Source organism: Colossoma macropomum, unplaced genomic scaffold, assembly GCF_904425465.1.
Source record: "Colossoma macropomum unplaced genomic scaffold, Colossoma_macropomum, whole genome shotgun sequence".
Lineage (NCBI taxonomy): Eukaryota > Metazoa > Chordata > Actinopteri > Characiformes > Serrasalmidae > Colossoma > Colossoma macropomum.
Window position 1 is genome coordinate 21,243,900 of NW_023494794.1, and position 12,418 is coordinate 21,256,317.

Here is a 12,418-nt window from a genome sequence, read left to right on the forward strand (position 1 = left end):
CATGTTCACCAGGTGCACAAACACCTGTCAGAGAATAATTTGCTTGCCAAAGGAGAGAAATACAAGTTCCATCTCCAAACCACTTCCTTCCTGGGATATGCTATTAGCACCAGTGGGATTGTGATGGATCACCACAAGGTTGAGGCAGTTGTTAACTGGCCAGTACCTCCTTCAGTGAAAGAATTATATTTCTCAGTATTTGCTAAACAAAATAGTTTCTCGTAGTTCTCGTAGTGTAAAATTTGTGACCTTTACTGCCACATCTACTGCGTTTCAAACTGCAGAAGACCTCTTTGACCATATATTTCAAACTTTTGGCATTCTTGAGGACATTTTGTCAGATAGAGGACCTCAGTTCTCTTCTTCTTTGAATATGTAGCAATGACCGGTATTCTCACTTCAGGCTACCATCCCCAGTCTAATGGTCAATCTGAGTGAGTGACCCGTGAACCTAGGAAATTTTTTAGGATATTTTGTCACAATAATCCATCAGACTGGTTCCAGTTCCTTCTATGGGCTGAGATTTCCCAAAACTCTCTGATTAGCTCTACCACAGGTCTGACTCCCTATCAGTGTGTTTTAGCTTATCACCCTCCTCTCACACCATGGACAGTGATTACATCAGCTGTTCCCAGAGTGGATGACTGGATGAGGCACAATGAGGAGGTTTGGGAAGAGACTCATTGAGACGCATCAAAAGACTGTGGCAGACCACCATCGAAGTGACAACCCCTCTTACCAGCCTGAGGACCAGGCTTGGCTTTCGACCAACGACTACTCTTTGGCAGAAAGGTGTAAAAAGCTCAGTTCTAAATTTATCGGTTCATTTAAGATTTTGAAAAAGATAAACAATGTGACTCATCAGTTGGGCTTACCTCCCAGGTACAGGGTCTCTAGTTCATTTCTTGTTTCCCTTATGAAGCCTGTCGTTCCAGGATCCATTGGACAAGGTAACAGCAAATGAGTAGCTGCCCCTCTGGTGGAGGTCAATGGCTCCCCAGTCTCGGAGATGTGGAGGAGCTCTCCAGTACCTGGTGGAGGAGGAGTATTGTCCTGAGCAATGTTGGGTTCCTGTAGGTGATGTATTAGACCCAGGCCTGATATCTGATTTCCACAATTGATTCTTAGTGCAGCATTACAGAATACTTCACCTGAAATGCAGATGGCAGAATCTGAAACATTTCAGGAAGCAATTTCCTCCCAAGGACACACTCTTTGGGCAGCGTTACAGTGAGCAAACTGTGAAAGGGTTTAATTAAATACATCAAAACAAAAAGCAGGCAGGTATTGTTTACTATCATTAGTATGGAACACACTATCACTGTCAGCATTACTGTTAGACAGACCTTTGCCACAGAACAGACAGCTTGTGTTTGTACAGGTAACTAAAACTGAGTGCTTTTTCTGTTAGACATCAAGAAATGTGAAAACCACCACTATGAAGCAGCAACTTCAACAGCCTTACTGTACCACAGATTAGAGCAAAGATCAAGTGATATGTCAGAACAGGCCTGAAAACAGTGGCAAGAAAACTAATAAAGATTTAGAACATCCAAGATTTCTGAACGGCGACTGCAAAATGTGAATGAAACCGATTAATATTCCAAACCTCTGCACAAGCTTGAATAACTTAGATTACAGGTAGTACAGTAGCTTTTAATCATGGTCAAAAGTTACTAAGCAAAAAAACCGAAGTCTGTTTTTTTTTTCTTTTCTGTTGGGTCGGGGGGGCGGTGGGTTCTTCAGCCATTAAAAAAACATAAGAGGAATGAAGAACTTTCTCAAAATGCCTCTAGGGAGAAGCTCATCAAGTTATTAATAACTTGTCCATGTTTCTCAAAATTCTACTTAATATGTCGAAATGGATTTCAGTCCAGAAATAACCATGGGATTCTTCAAGAACTGGACTGGTAACCCCCTTCAACATGGCATCTCAAACTCCCAAAGGAAATGACAGGAGGCAGAGAGTTAACTTTCAGAAAGGTGGAGCGCTGGACTTTTTGTAATTGGCTAATTAAGAGACAATACAAACATTGTGTTCCAACATGATGGGATACATGGGTTTTTTCAAATCTTGATTCTGTACAGACAAAAAGAGTAATCAGAGCTGGTTACAGACCTCGGCCATGACTGCTATGTTGTGCCCCTGGTCACTGCAGAGCTCCTCTGGTAGTCTGGACCAGTAAAGAACTCCTCAACTAGCCACTCCACCGTTGTGCCCACACTCTAATCCGGGACCACATGCGCCTCAGGCTACTTTGTGAAATAATCCATAGTCACAAGGAAGTAATGGTTCTTGACATCCGTAGTCGGGAAGGTACCCAGGATGTCCACTGTGACTCTTTCTGTGGGTGTGCCTGAGCAGAGTTTGGCATCCTCCTCTTGAGCAGGGCGGAAGTCACTGTGTCAAGACCAGCGTCATGGAGAGTGACAGCAGCAGCAGTGATGCTCCTCTCAGCTGTCTTCACTTTCTCCTCAAGGTGCTGACACTTGGCATTCGGTTCAGACCGATTTGCTGATGTGAGAATAGAATGTCATTGCTGTCCTGTTTTTCTGTGTAATGAGCTCCAACAAGTCTTTCAGCAAACTGTCACTACCAGTTAGAATATTTAGCACGTTTTCAGCAACTACATGTGAACAATGCACAAAGATTGAGTTAATATTTATCAGTTGAAGTGAGAAACAAAAGTTTGGACCCAGTCTAAGTTTTCACACCTCACCACCTCCCCATCTGCTCCCTGTTCCTCCATGTGGATAGCTGAAAGCAGAAGCGGCCCAGTTTTCTTTGCTGTTAGTCATTAAATCTGCCTGTAATTGTATAAAGCACAATGCTAAATATTTTTAGCTTTCATATTAAATAAGCACTAGGTCTAATGTTATTCACTACCAATACACAAGCAGCATTTTCTTGGACCCCCACAGAACAGGTACTATTTGGGTGGTGGGTCATTCTCAGCACTGCAGTAACACTGACGTGGTGGTGGTGTGTTAGTGTGTGTTGCGCTGGTCTGAGTGGATCAGACACAGCAGTGCTGCTGGAGTTTTTAAAACTCTCAGTGTCACTGCTGGACTGAGAGTAGTCCACCAACCAAACATATCCAGCCAACATCCTGTGTGCAGTGTCCTGTGGGCAGCGTCCTGTGACCACTGAAGAAGGACTAGACGATGACCAACACAAACTGTGCAGCGACAGACAACCTACTGTTTCACACAAGGTGGACCAACAAGGTAGGAGTGTCTAATAGAGTGGACAGTGAGTGTTTAAAAACTCCAGCAGCACTGCTGTGTCTGATCCACTCGTACCAGCGCAACACACACTAACATACCACCACCACATCAGTGACATAAGCCTTATTAGGCTATTTGTGTTGCAGTACAATAAAGTTTTTAAGGAGGCAGTAATGCAGTGCGGTCTAATAAAATCAATCAACTTCATTAACAACAGAATAATCTTGGCCCGAACAATAAGCACTGCAAATCTTATTACATATCAGTCACAAAAATACTGATACTGGCAAGCTACACTTTTAGACAACCACATTCTAACGACAAGGTGTTGACCAAAGGAAGCTGCAGAGCTCTGTTCTCACGACCAGAGCAGATGCACTCTAGTAGTTTGTTTGTAACGTGTGTTGGCATCAAGCTAACACCCACCTTCACACTCACTCCCTCCCAAACAATGACCTCAGCTACTTCACAGTGCCTACCACGATAACACACATCCTGTTTATCAGAGTTTAGATCTATTTTCACCAATGACAGGAGATTTTTGCTGAAATACCAAAGATTGTTTTTAGGAGAGCATCTACCAGAAAAGACTAACTGATCACCCAGCTTTTCTTGAGTGAACTCGATTTGAGGATACAAGAGTTGATCCAAGTCAAACTACATAGTTTAGTACATTTTTAGTACTGCATCTCTGTTAGGTGAACAAATTGGTTTTTGCTCCATTTCTCTGCGAGCTCTTTCCATCACACAGTCCCACCAGACACCTTCTCCTCTTGGGCTCCCAGTCATGGAAGGTTGTGGCATCACTGAGGTTCAAACTCATGATCTCCTGATGTCAAAGTGAACATTTAGACACTTGCTGTGCTTTACTACACGCTACCTTTCAGTTAAAATGTGTTTTTTATTGTATTAAGCATTAATGGACACAGAAATCTGCATAACTTCAGGTGCTTGAGTGCTGCAACAGACTAAGGATTCACCCCAACATCAGGAGACTGTGAGTTTGAACTGCAGTGAAGTGAGAGACTTCCATATCTGGGAACCTGGGAGGAGAAAATGCCTGGTGGGAGCTAAAACGTTACAGTGTGAGGGGAACTTTTGACTAAACCAAGAAGTTTGAGTTCAGTGAAATCTAGTCAGGCCTGACAGCTTAAAAGAGAAGCCACCTTGTACTCCAGCCACGGTTCTCAGAGTTCTTTTCATGCAGTGAAGTTCTCAGAGTTCTTTTCATGAAATGGAGTGGTCCAAACTGATTAAAATACAATAAATATTAAAAGCATTGTCATTACATCTTCCTGTAGTAGTGCAGCACAAAGCACAACCGCCATTTTCGTGGTGCTGTTTTTTTTTTCCTTTGTGACGTTCGTGTGCAGAGAACTGTGGGTAACCGAAGGCTGGGAAGGATACATCTGATGCGTCCTTGAGATCACTCAGAATGTAGGCTGCAGGCTGCATTTCTAGGCTGTATACGAAGGATCCTTCACTTTGGAACGGTCTGCAATGACATAGTGGCCGAGAAATGAAGCCTAGACTTTGGAATGCAACTGTTGAAATGTAATTCCAAAGAAAATTGTGACAAAATAATCTGACAACGTTCTAGGAAGTTGTGACAACATAGTGGCAACGTTGTCAGTGCACTGTCACAACCTTCTAGATGTGCATTATGTTCTGTATGGAACTCCATGGAATTTTGCTGAGCTGCCAACTGATAGTATTCCGATGACATCACACTCGCACTGCCACCATTTTAGTAGGCAACATATGTTAATTCAGCTGTGCTGTGGTGCTTTGTAATGACATAAAGCCATAACTGCACCAGCAAAAGGTAAGGCACTTTTTTGGGATCACTATTTTAAATCTTATTTTTAACGTGTATTAACAGATCTGAATAAAAGGCAGAGTTTACTGCTTAAGAGCTTTGGCAGAACTGGTGAACAGCCACAAACTGCCAACAACAAAAAAGTCAGACGATAGACATGAAAGAAATGAGCTGGTGGATCAAACCACTTTTATTTCTTAGCGGGGGGATAATGGAAACAACAGGTAGATAAGCAGAACTTGAAAGATGATCATGGAAAATGCTTGGAAATTTGGCACAAAATCTTTCCATAGTAATAACTTACCAAATAATTTTACTTTGAGCTGACTTCTTACTTTTTTACAGTGTGTTACTCAAAGCTGAATATTTTGAGATTTGAAAGTTATTAAGATAAAACAAATGGCTTCATAAAAGTGGAGACTCAGAATGTGTTGTGTATCATTTAGTATGTCCATGTGGCTGTTTCTATATCAGAAAAGCTAAGAGGAAACTAAAAGAAGGATTTGCAGGGCATAAATACACTAAAACAATATTCTTTAGTGAAACATTACAAAGAGAAACATCAGAGTAATTCTTCATCTTTAAGACTGCAGGTCCAGAGATGGTAAAGACGAGTATCTGTGGGGGTGACAGACTGAAGCACCGACTCCAACATGACAGCATTCTGGATTTGGTAGTTCATGGCTACCGAGCTCCCTGGGTTGAAGGAAGGATTAGATTTTGGGCCTTTTTTGTAAGCCATGTAGAATTTTATGTTGGCCTTGATACTCTGTGCCTTTTTTTATTGCTCTGGATTTATTCTTGTTCTTTGGGTCTTTTATTGTCTGTTAATTAGATGTGCAGACAACTTGAATGATTGCAAAAAAGACTTAAATACACAAACTTTATTTAGAGGATTTTCTGTTCTTCCAAAAAACAAACTTTAAAAAAATTTATTAGGAAAACGTTTCATTCATAATATACAGTAGACACCAGTCAGAAAACGTGACTATCAGAACTAGGCCTTGAGTTCAGGCCATGAAAATGTAAACTCAGTCAAAAACTAAACACAGACAGTTGAAACGTATAAAAGACATTTCATGTTTGTGAAGTCTAGACTTTTCTCCAAGATATATTTTCTGCAAACCTATTCCAATCCAATCCACTGCTCCACAGCCCTGTGCTGTTAGGCTTTATACCTTTTCAGCCGTTGTTTGGCACTTGGCATGGTGAACTTATCCTCATGTGCAGCTGCTACAGAGCATCCCATTCTATTGGCAATGCGTTTCCATAAAGATCATACAAGTTGGGTGGGTGAAATTGAATGCCTGTGTCAGCAGTGGGTGTATATCAAAGTAGCTGAGTTCATCAATTAGAAGGGGTGTCGATACTTTTGGACATGAGCAAGTCTGAATTATGTTCTATTGCTCTGATGTTCTAACACCGATTTCCTCGTATATCACTTTCTCTGTGCTGGTCTCTGGGAGTCCAATAGTGGTGTAGACTGTGTTAAGACGCAGACCTTCTGAAAGGGGAAACACGTGTTTGTAATAAACAGCAAACTATGAAACACTGAGCAGACTTGCTACAGAGAAATAGAACAACATTTGATTGTTGAAGAGGGGATATTTACCGTGTCTGCTTTGGCTGTTCTTTTCTGTATGTCTGACAGAATCATATATTGGGTTAGAAAGTGTAAATTCTGGAGGGAAAGACGACACATACAGTTAGTGGACCTGATGAAATGGACAATAGCTATGTTTACATGCAGCCTAATACTCTGTTAATAATCCAACTAATAGCTCAGTCTGAATAGAATATGTTCAAGTATACACCTCAGTCGGAGTCCGATTTAAGCCATTCTGAATACAATCTCTATCCGATTGAACGAGGTGGGTAATCCTGTAAATAATCAGTTAAATAGAAGAATAATAACCATGTAAACGCCTGTATCCGATTACATTCCCAATCGGAAAGTTTAAGCATGTGTATGTGACTCGCATCATAGTAAAAGTTTAGAGCGTTCAACATGGCGGGAGCAGAAACTGGTCTGCAGAGGAGACGAAGTTTAAGTTTGAGCTTTAAAAGACGGCGGTGGGACGAGCGTCCAGCTTATGTGTCTCAGAACACGACGTCTTCCTCTCGGCCTTCTTTAATAAGTACATGTGAAGTATGTTTTCCTGAGTCTGACATCATTTTCCAGGAATTAAAAACACATGCACTGCTCACTGCTGCTCGTCTCACTCTGACTGGACTCATGTGATGCTTGTTGTCATGGTAACATCTTCACTGAATGGTACTCTGCGCATGCGTGTGTAATTTTGGATCGGATTACATATAATGTGCATGTAAAAAGAGATTTTCCATCAGATTGTCGAGGACAGTGTGCATATAAGTACCTCAGTCTTAATATATAATTGGAATGTATTCAATCGGATTGGCAAAAATCTTTGCATGTAAACAGCCACTGAGTGTAGACACAAGGTCGGTGGACCTAATGAAGTGGCCAGTGAGTGTAGGTGCACTTTGTTGTTTACATTTACAGACTCTAACCCATTTGTTGCTGCACAATTTATCAGCTCCCCTCTGCTGTGTTCTTCCGTGGAAGGGGACCACCACTGAGTAGATGTGTGGGTGGTTGACCATTCTCAGCACAGCAGTGATACCAATATAGCTCATTTGTGTTGTGCTGGGATGAGTTCCTGGCATTTTTACATACTAACACCTACAATACTAGTGCACTTTACACATTTACAGCTACTGACTGCAGCCCATCTGTCACGTCATAGTTCCTCAGCACCCCTCTATGAGTTCAAACCCAACCCAAGCTGCACACAGTTCTGTCAGTGCCTGACTGACCACATCATTATGTTTTGAGCTGAGAATAACAAAGTTCTGTTAATACATCACCCAAAGTGCAGAATAAATCCGGACAGGATAGTGACAATAATAGCCATTATTACAGTGAAGATAAATGAAATATAAAACAATATAATAAACATGTCGATAATAATATGCTTTAATAAAATACCTAGCTGACAAAAGTTATATTGAAATTCTGCATTAATGAATTTATTCATCAAATATTATATTTTTACAGCATCACCAACGCTTTTCTCATGCTGTGCTGATATAGCGAGATGTCAGCCATCACCTCTTTAAAACAAACTCTATTTCTGCACATAGAACATGTTATATAGAAAATAATTAAACATATCACTTAAAATACTTTTGACCAAAGAAATCAAACTTTGTTTGGCTGCACTATATAAAAATACTTTCCTGTATCGATTCACTGTCCCGTTTTCTCTCAAGTGTCAGTGCTGAGTGCTGACCAGCATGCCTGATTAAAGAATGATTTAAGGTAATGAAAGTGAAGAATTAAGTAAAGGGTAAAACTAAGGCCCAATCCCATTTCACCCCTCGCCTTAGCCCTTAGCCCTCTATTTTGCACGTTCACGTCTAGAGGTAGGGTACCCTGATTTTTGTTGAGATAGAGGGGTAGAGTGAAGTGTTAGGGCTACATGGCCCTCTAAACAGAGGTTTTTCAGAAGCACACTCCAAACAGATGTTATGATGAGGAAAAAAAGAAAAGAAGCAAGACGGCAGCACCAGCGACCACAGAAACCCACAAATGTGAGATTTTCTTCATTTAGAAATTATGATAACCATTGTATTCTCTCAGTTTAATGTCATTTCAGGCTATTATGGTCCTTTTCTTCATAACAAGCATAAAAATCGCTTGTAGCATGCCGATGTCTTGGTAGCTATGTAGCTAAATTTCCTGTTCCACCTTAAATAGCCCAGCAGTTCTGATGCCTTAAGTGCCAGAATGTAAATACTGCACCATTTAAGGTGTAACAGGAAAATTCGAACAAGAAGCTGCTGAATATCTGACTTCAGCTTCATTTCACTAAAGAATTAGGGGTGGGTGATAATAAACGTCAGTTCCCCCCCTTTGAAGGCATATGACTCCCTAAATGTACCTAAAGCCCAGCAGTGAGGAGCTGAACTTTACCCTCCTCTGCTGTCACTGCAGACTGGCAGGGTCGCCTACAGAGCAGCGCTAGTAGCTGTTAATGAAGTAATGCTCTTTTTTATTTGAGGGTTGTTCCATTTCGTAGGGGAAGATTTCAACCACTACCCTTTGTAACTCAGTTCCAAGGGGTAAGGTGACACCTCAAAAACAAGGGGTAGGAATAAAAATAAGAAATGTTTTTGGGTGTAAAGGAGGGGAAATACAGGGTGAAATCTGTTAAAGTGGGAGACGAGCTCTGAAAACATAAACCTGAAATTTAACCCCAAACTGAGCCTGACACACATTTAGACGTCCAAACTAGACATGAGCAGCCGTGTTCCATTGGGTGTTGACAAAATGTTTAAAAGTAACTTGTCCATATTCATCAGTGGCCAGTTTCTAACCACATATCTGCTCATGGGTTGGCTATTTTAGTTAGCGGACTTTTCTTAACCCAGTGATTGTGAGGTGTTTAAAAACATCACCTGTGTCTAACACACGCAAACCAGTGCTACACACGCTGCCATGCCACGTCACTGGTATGCTGAGAATAGGCTCTAGTGGTCCTGTGGTGGTCCCTTTCCGCTGATGGACGAGATAGAGGGCTGCTGAGAAATTGTGACGCAACAGATGGGCTACAGTCAGATATGGTAGGTGTTTCTGATAAAATGGCCAATGAGTGAAGCTGCAAGGTAGATTTACCTAATAAACTAGCAACCCTACACTTACACAAACAGTACAGCAGTAAAACTGTGCTGTCACACTGTATCTTCATAAGTTTGCATGACACATAGTTTACCTTGAACCATATCTTGTCTTTTACGGTGTCTTCCTGCAACACACAAAATAACTTTCAGTGAACTCAGTGTTGTCAGTTAACCTTCACAATGTAGTCTGAAACTAAACTGCTAGAAAATCCAGCATAAGACTGATCTCTTATTAACACTCTACTTTTGACACATATGGCTTCAAAAAATGAACAAAAGAGAGACTGGAGATGGAAATAGAGATAGAAACTCATATCTGATGCAATTTGAAATAATAAACTGTGTTCAAAGACTCACGTTTACTCGCTATGTAGTAAACACATGCTGTGAACAGTAGTAGTACTACTGCTCCTCCTGATGTTCCTGCTATGATGGCTTTCTGGTATTCAGAAACAGCAGCAAGACCTGTAGATAAATAATCCACTCAGTTGAGAATGTAAATCAATCTTCATATGCATGCAAAACTGCATCAATTATTAAAAAACACAAAAAAGTGAAAGAACAATGTTATGTTGCATTTTGTGATAACAGAACTGCAATCTGCAATACAAACTCTGTACCCTAACACATCAAAAGAACTGCAGTACATCTCTTACCTGCATAGACATTACGCTGACTCTTATTGTGGCAAACATTCAATGGACTAAATCTAAACTTCTACTCACCTGGTGAGGTCCAGGGGGGTCCAGGTGAGGTGGGATCTATGTTGTAGGCAAAAGGATAAACACAATGTTAAACAATGCTAGCTTATATTTTATATGTTGAATGTACACATGTTTATATGTTGAGAAATGGCCATAGAGTGTATGTATGTAATATATATGCATATTGTTTGTATTGTTGTCACCCCTAGATCTGAACTGTTCAGATCTAATGTGGGAGGGGCTGCCAGGAAAGGAAAGGGGACAGTGGAAGAGAGAGTTCCTTTGTTATTTGGGAAGGTCTGTGTGGCTTCGCAGCCTCAGGTCTATTTGAGCAGAATTGCAGTTCTGGATGGAGAGATGACTGCCGGATGCTGACTGAGGAGTCAGTGGAGTCATTTATATACAGCTTTGGTTTTAAACTTTTCCTCGCATGTGTAAATATTTTTGTGTGTGTAGTTGCAAAGAACTTCTGCACTGGGAAATGGAGACCTGATGACCAAGTGTGGTGAAAGAAATAAAGAACAGAATTTATATATATATATACATATGTATATATATATATATATATTCTGTTCTTTATTCCTGATGCTGAAAAATTATCAATGCTATATGTACTTAACGGCCATTTTGCTTTGTGATTAGAATATCCAAGCAGTTTCCAGTGTGACCAATGACAGTGCATTCATTAACACTGTTTGCATTGTCACATGCTGTTGACATGGCAATGGTTATATTTTGTCACATGAAAGCCAATCACCTAAGGTGGATTCATTCATGTATTTTGTGTATTAATAAATATTTAATTACACACTTTCAGAGAACTTCAGCAGGCAGGCCTCACTATGTGAAGTCAAATAAGACAAACAGGAAGGCTGTTCAGATAAAAGAACACAATCTTACACATAAAGTCCACAGATTACCAAAGGAAAGGAAAACAAATGGACTTTTACATTGTAGTTAGACAAAAAAACTATGAAAAAATTAACTGACTGTCATATAAAAATACTACGTAGTAAAAGATTAAGCCATAATTATAGAACTATTTTTCTGTTTTAAAGCCACAGTCAGATGTAAATGTAATGTACATGAATGGAAATGCAAAAACTAACCAAGCTGCACCTCCTGATAGGCGATGCTGCAGTTGATTCCCTCATGAAGCTCACAGTGGTAGAGACCCAGATCAGACTGCTGTACATTACGGAGGAGGATGGAGAAGTTTCCAGATTCTGAGAGTTTGGGGAACGTCTTAATACGTCCACCTCTGTTATTCCAGAAGTCTACTTCACCCTGCAGCTTGATCTCCACTAGATTATCCGCTGTTATGTTCCTCTGACTCCACACTGCTGCTATATCTGCAGTCTTGTTTGATCCGAGGAGGGTTGGTTTAAAGTTACATGGCAGCAGAACATCAGACTGCAGCTCAGTGGTTACGTTGCTTCTGCCAACATACTGCATTTGACATCCTCTAGATCCTGTGTGAAAGCATGAAAACCATCATCAGCCATAAAAACCACCAAAACCATCATTAAGAAACAGCTAATGTAGATGTTGATGAGAATACAGCTCACCTTTGACCAAACAGCACCACCAAAGCATCCACAAACCAAAGAATTTCAGCTCAAAGAGCAGAACCATTGCGTGTTTCACCTGCTTAATGCTGCAGTATCTAAAAAAGTGCAGCGATGGCAAGAGATTGTTCTTAACATCACTTCCTGAAAAAAGCTCAAACTAAGAAACCACAGATACCCACAAGCTGTTGCTTCAGACTTGAGGGTTCACGAAAATAGTACGTGCTCTATTGTCACACCCTAGAATGACATACAAGGCATTAAGCTGGAATTAGCAATTTATGCTCAGTGGGTTTTTCTGAAAAGTAACTAGAGGTGATAAACAGTGATAAACGGTTTACAGATAGCAGAGTAAAATCATTCTGGTTCAACACTTTTGACTTTAATCACAAATT

General features: G+C 40.6%; 1 protein-coding gene across 1 annotated transcript; it reads right to left on the minus strand.

Annotated features, from left to right (window-relative positions):
- Window positions 1-9,555: 9,555 nt before the first annotated feature.
- On the minus strand, window positions 9,556-12,113 carry LOC118815096. The gene is made up of 4 exons (XM_036581029.1): window positions 12,024-12,113; window positions 11,565-11,927; window positions 10,109-10,216; window positions 9,556-9,629 (listed from the first exon to the last, which is right to left on the minus strand). The coding sequence occupies exons 1-4, from the start codon at window positions 12,088-12,090 to the stop codon at window positions 9,556-9,558; spliced, it is 612 nt and encodes a 203-aa protein (XP_036436922.1). The 5' UTR covers window positions 12,091-12,113.
- Between the last annotated feature and the right edge of the window lie 305 nt (window positions 12,114-12,418).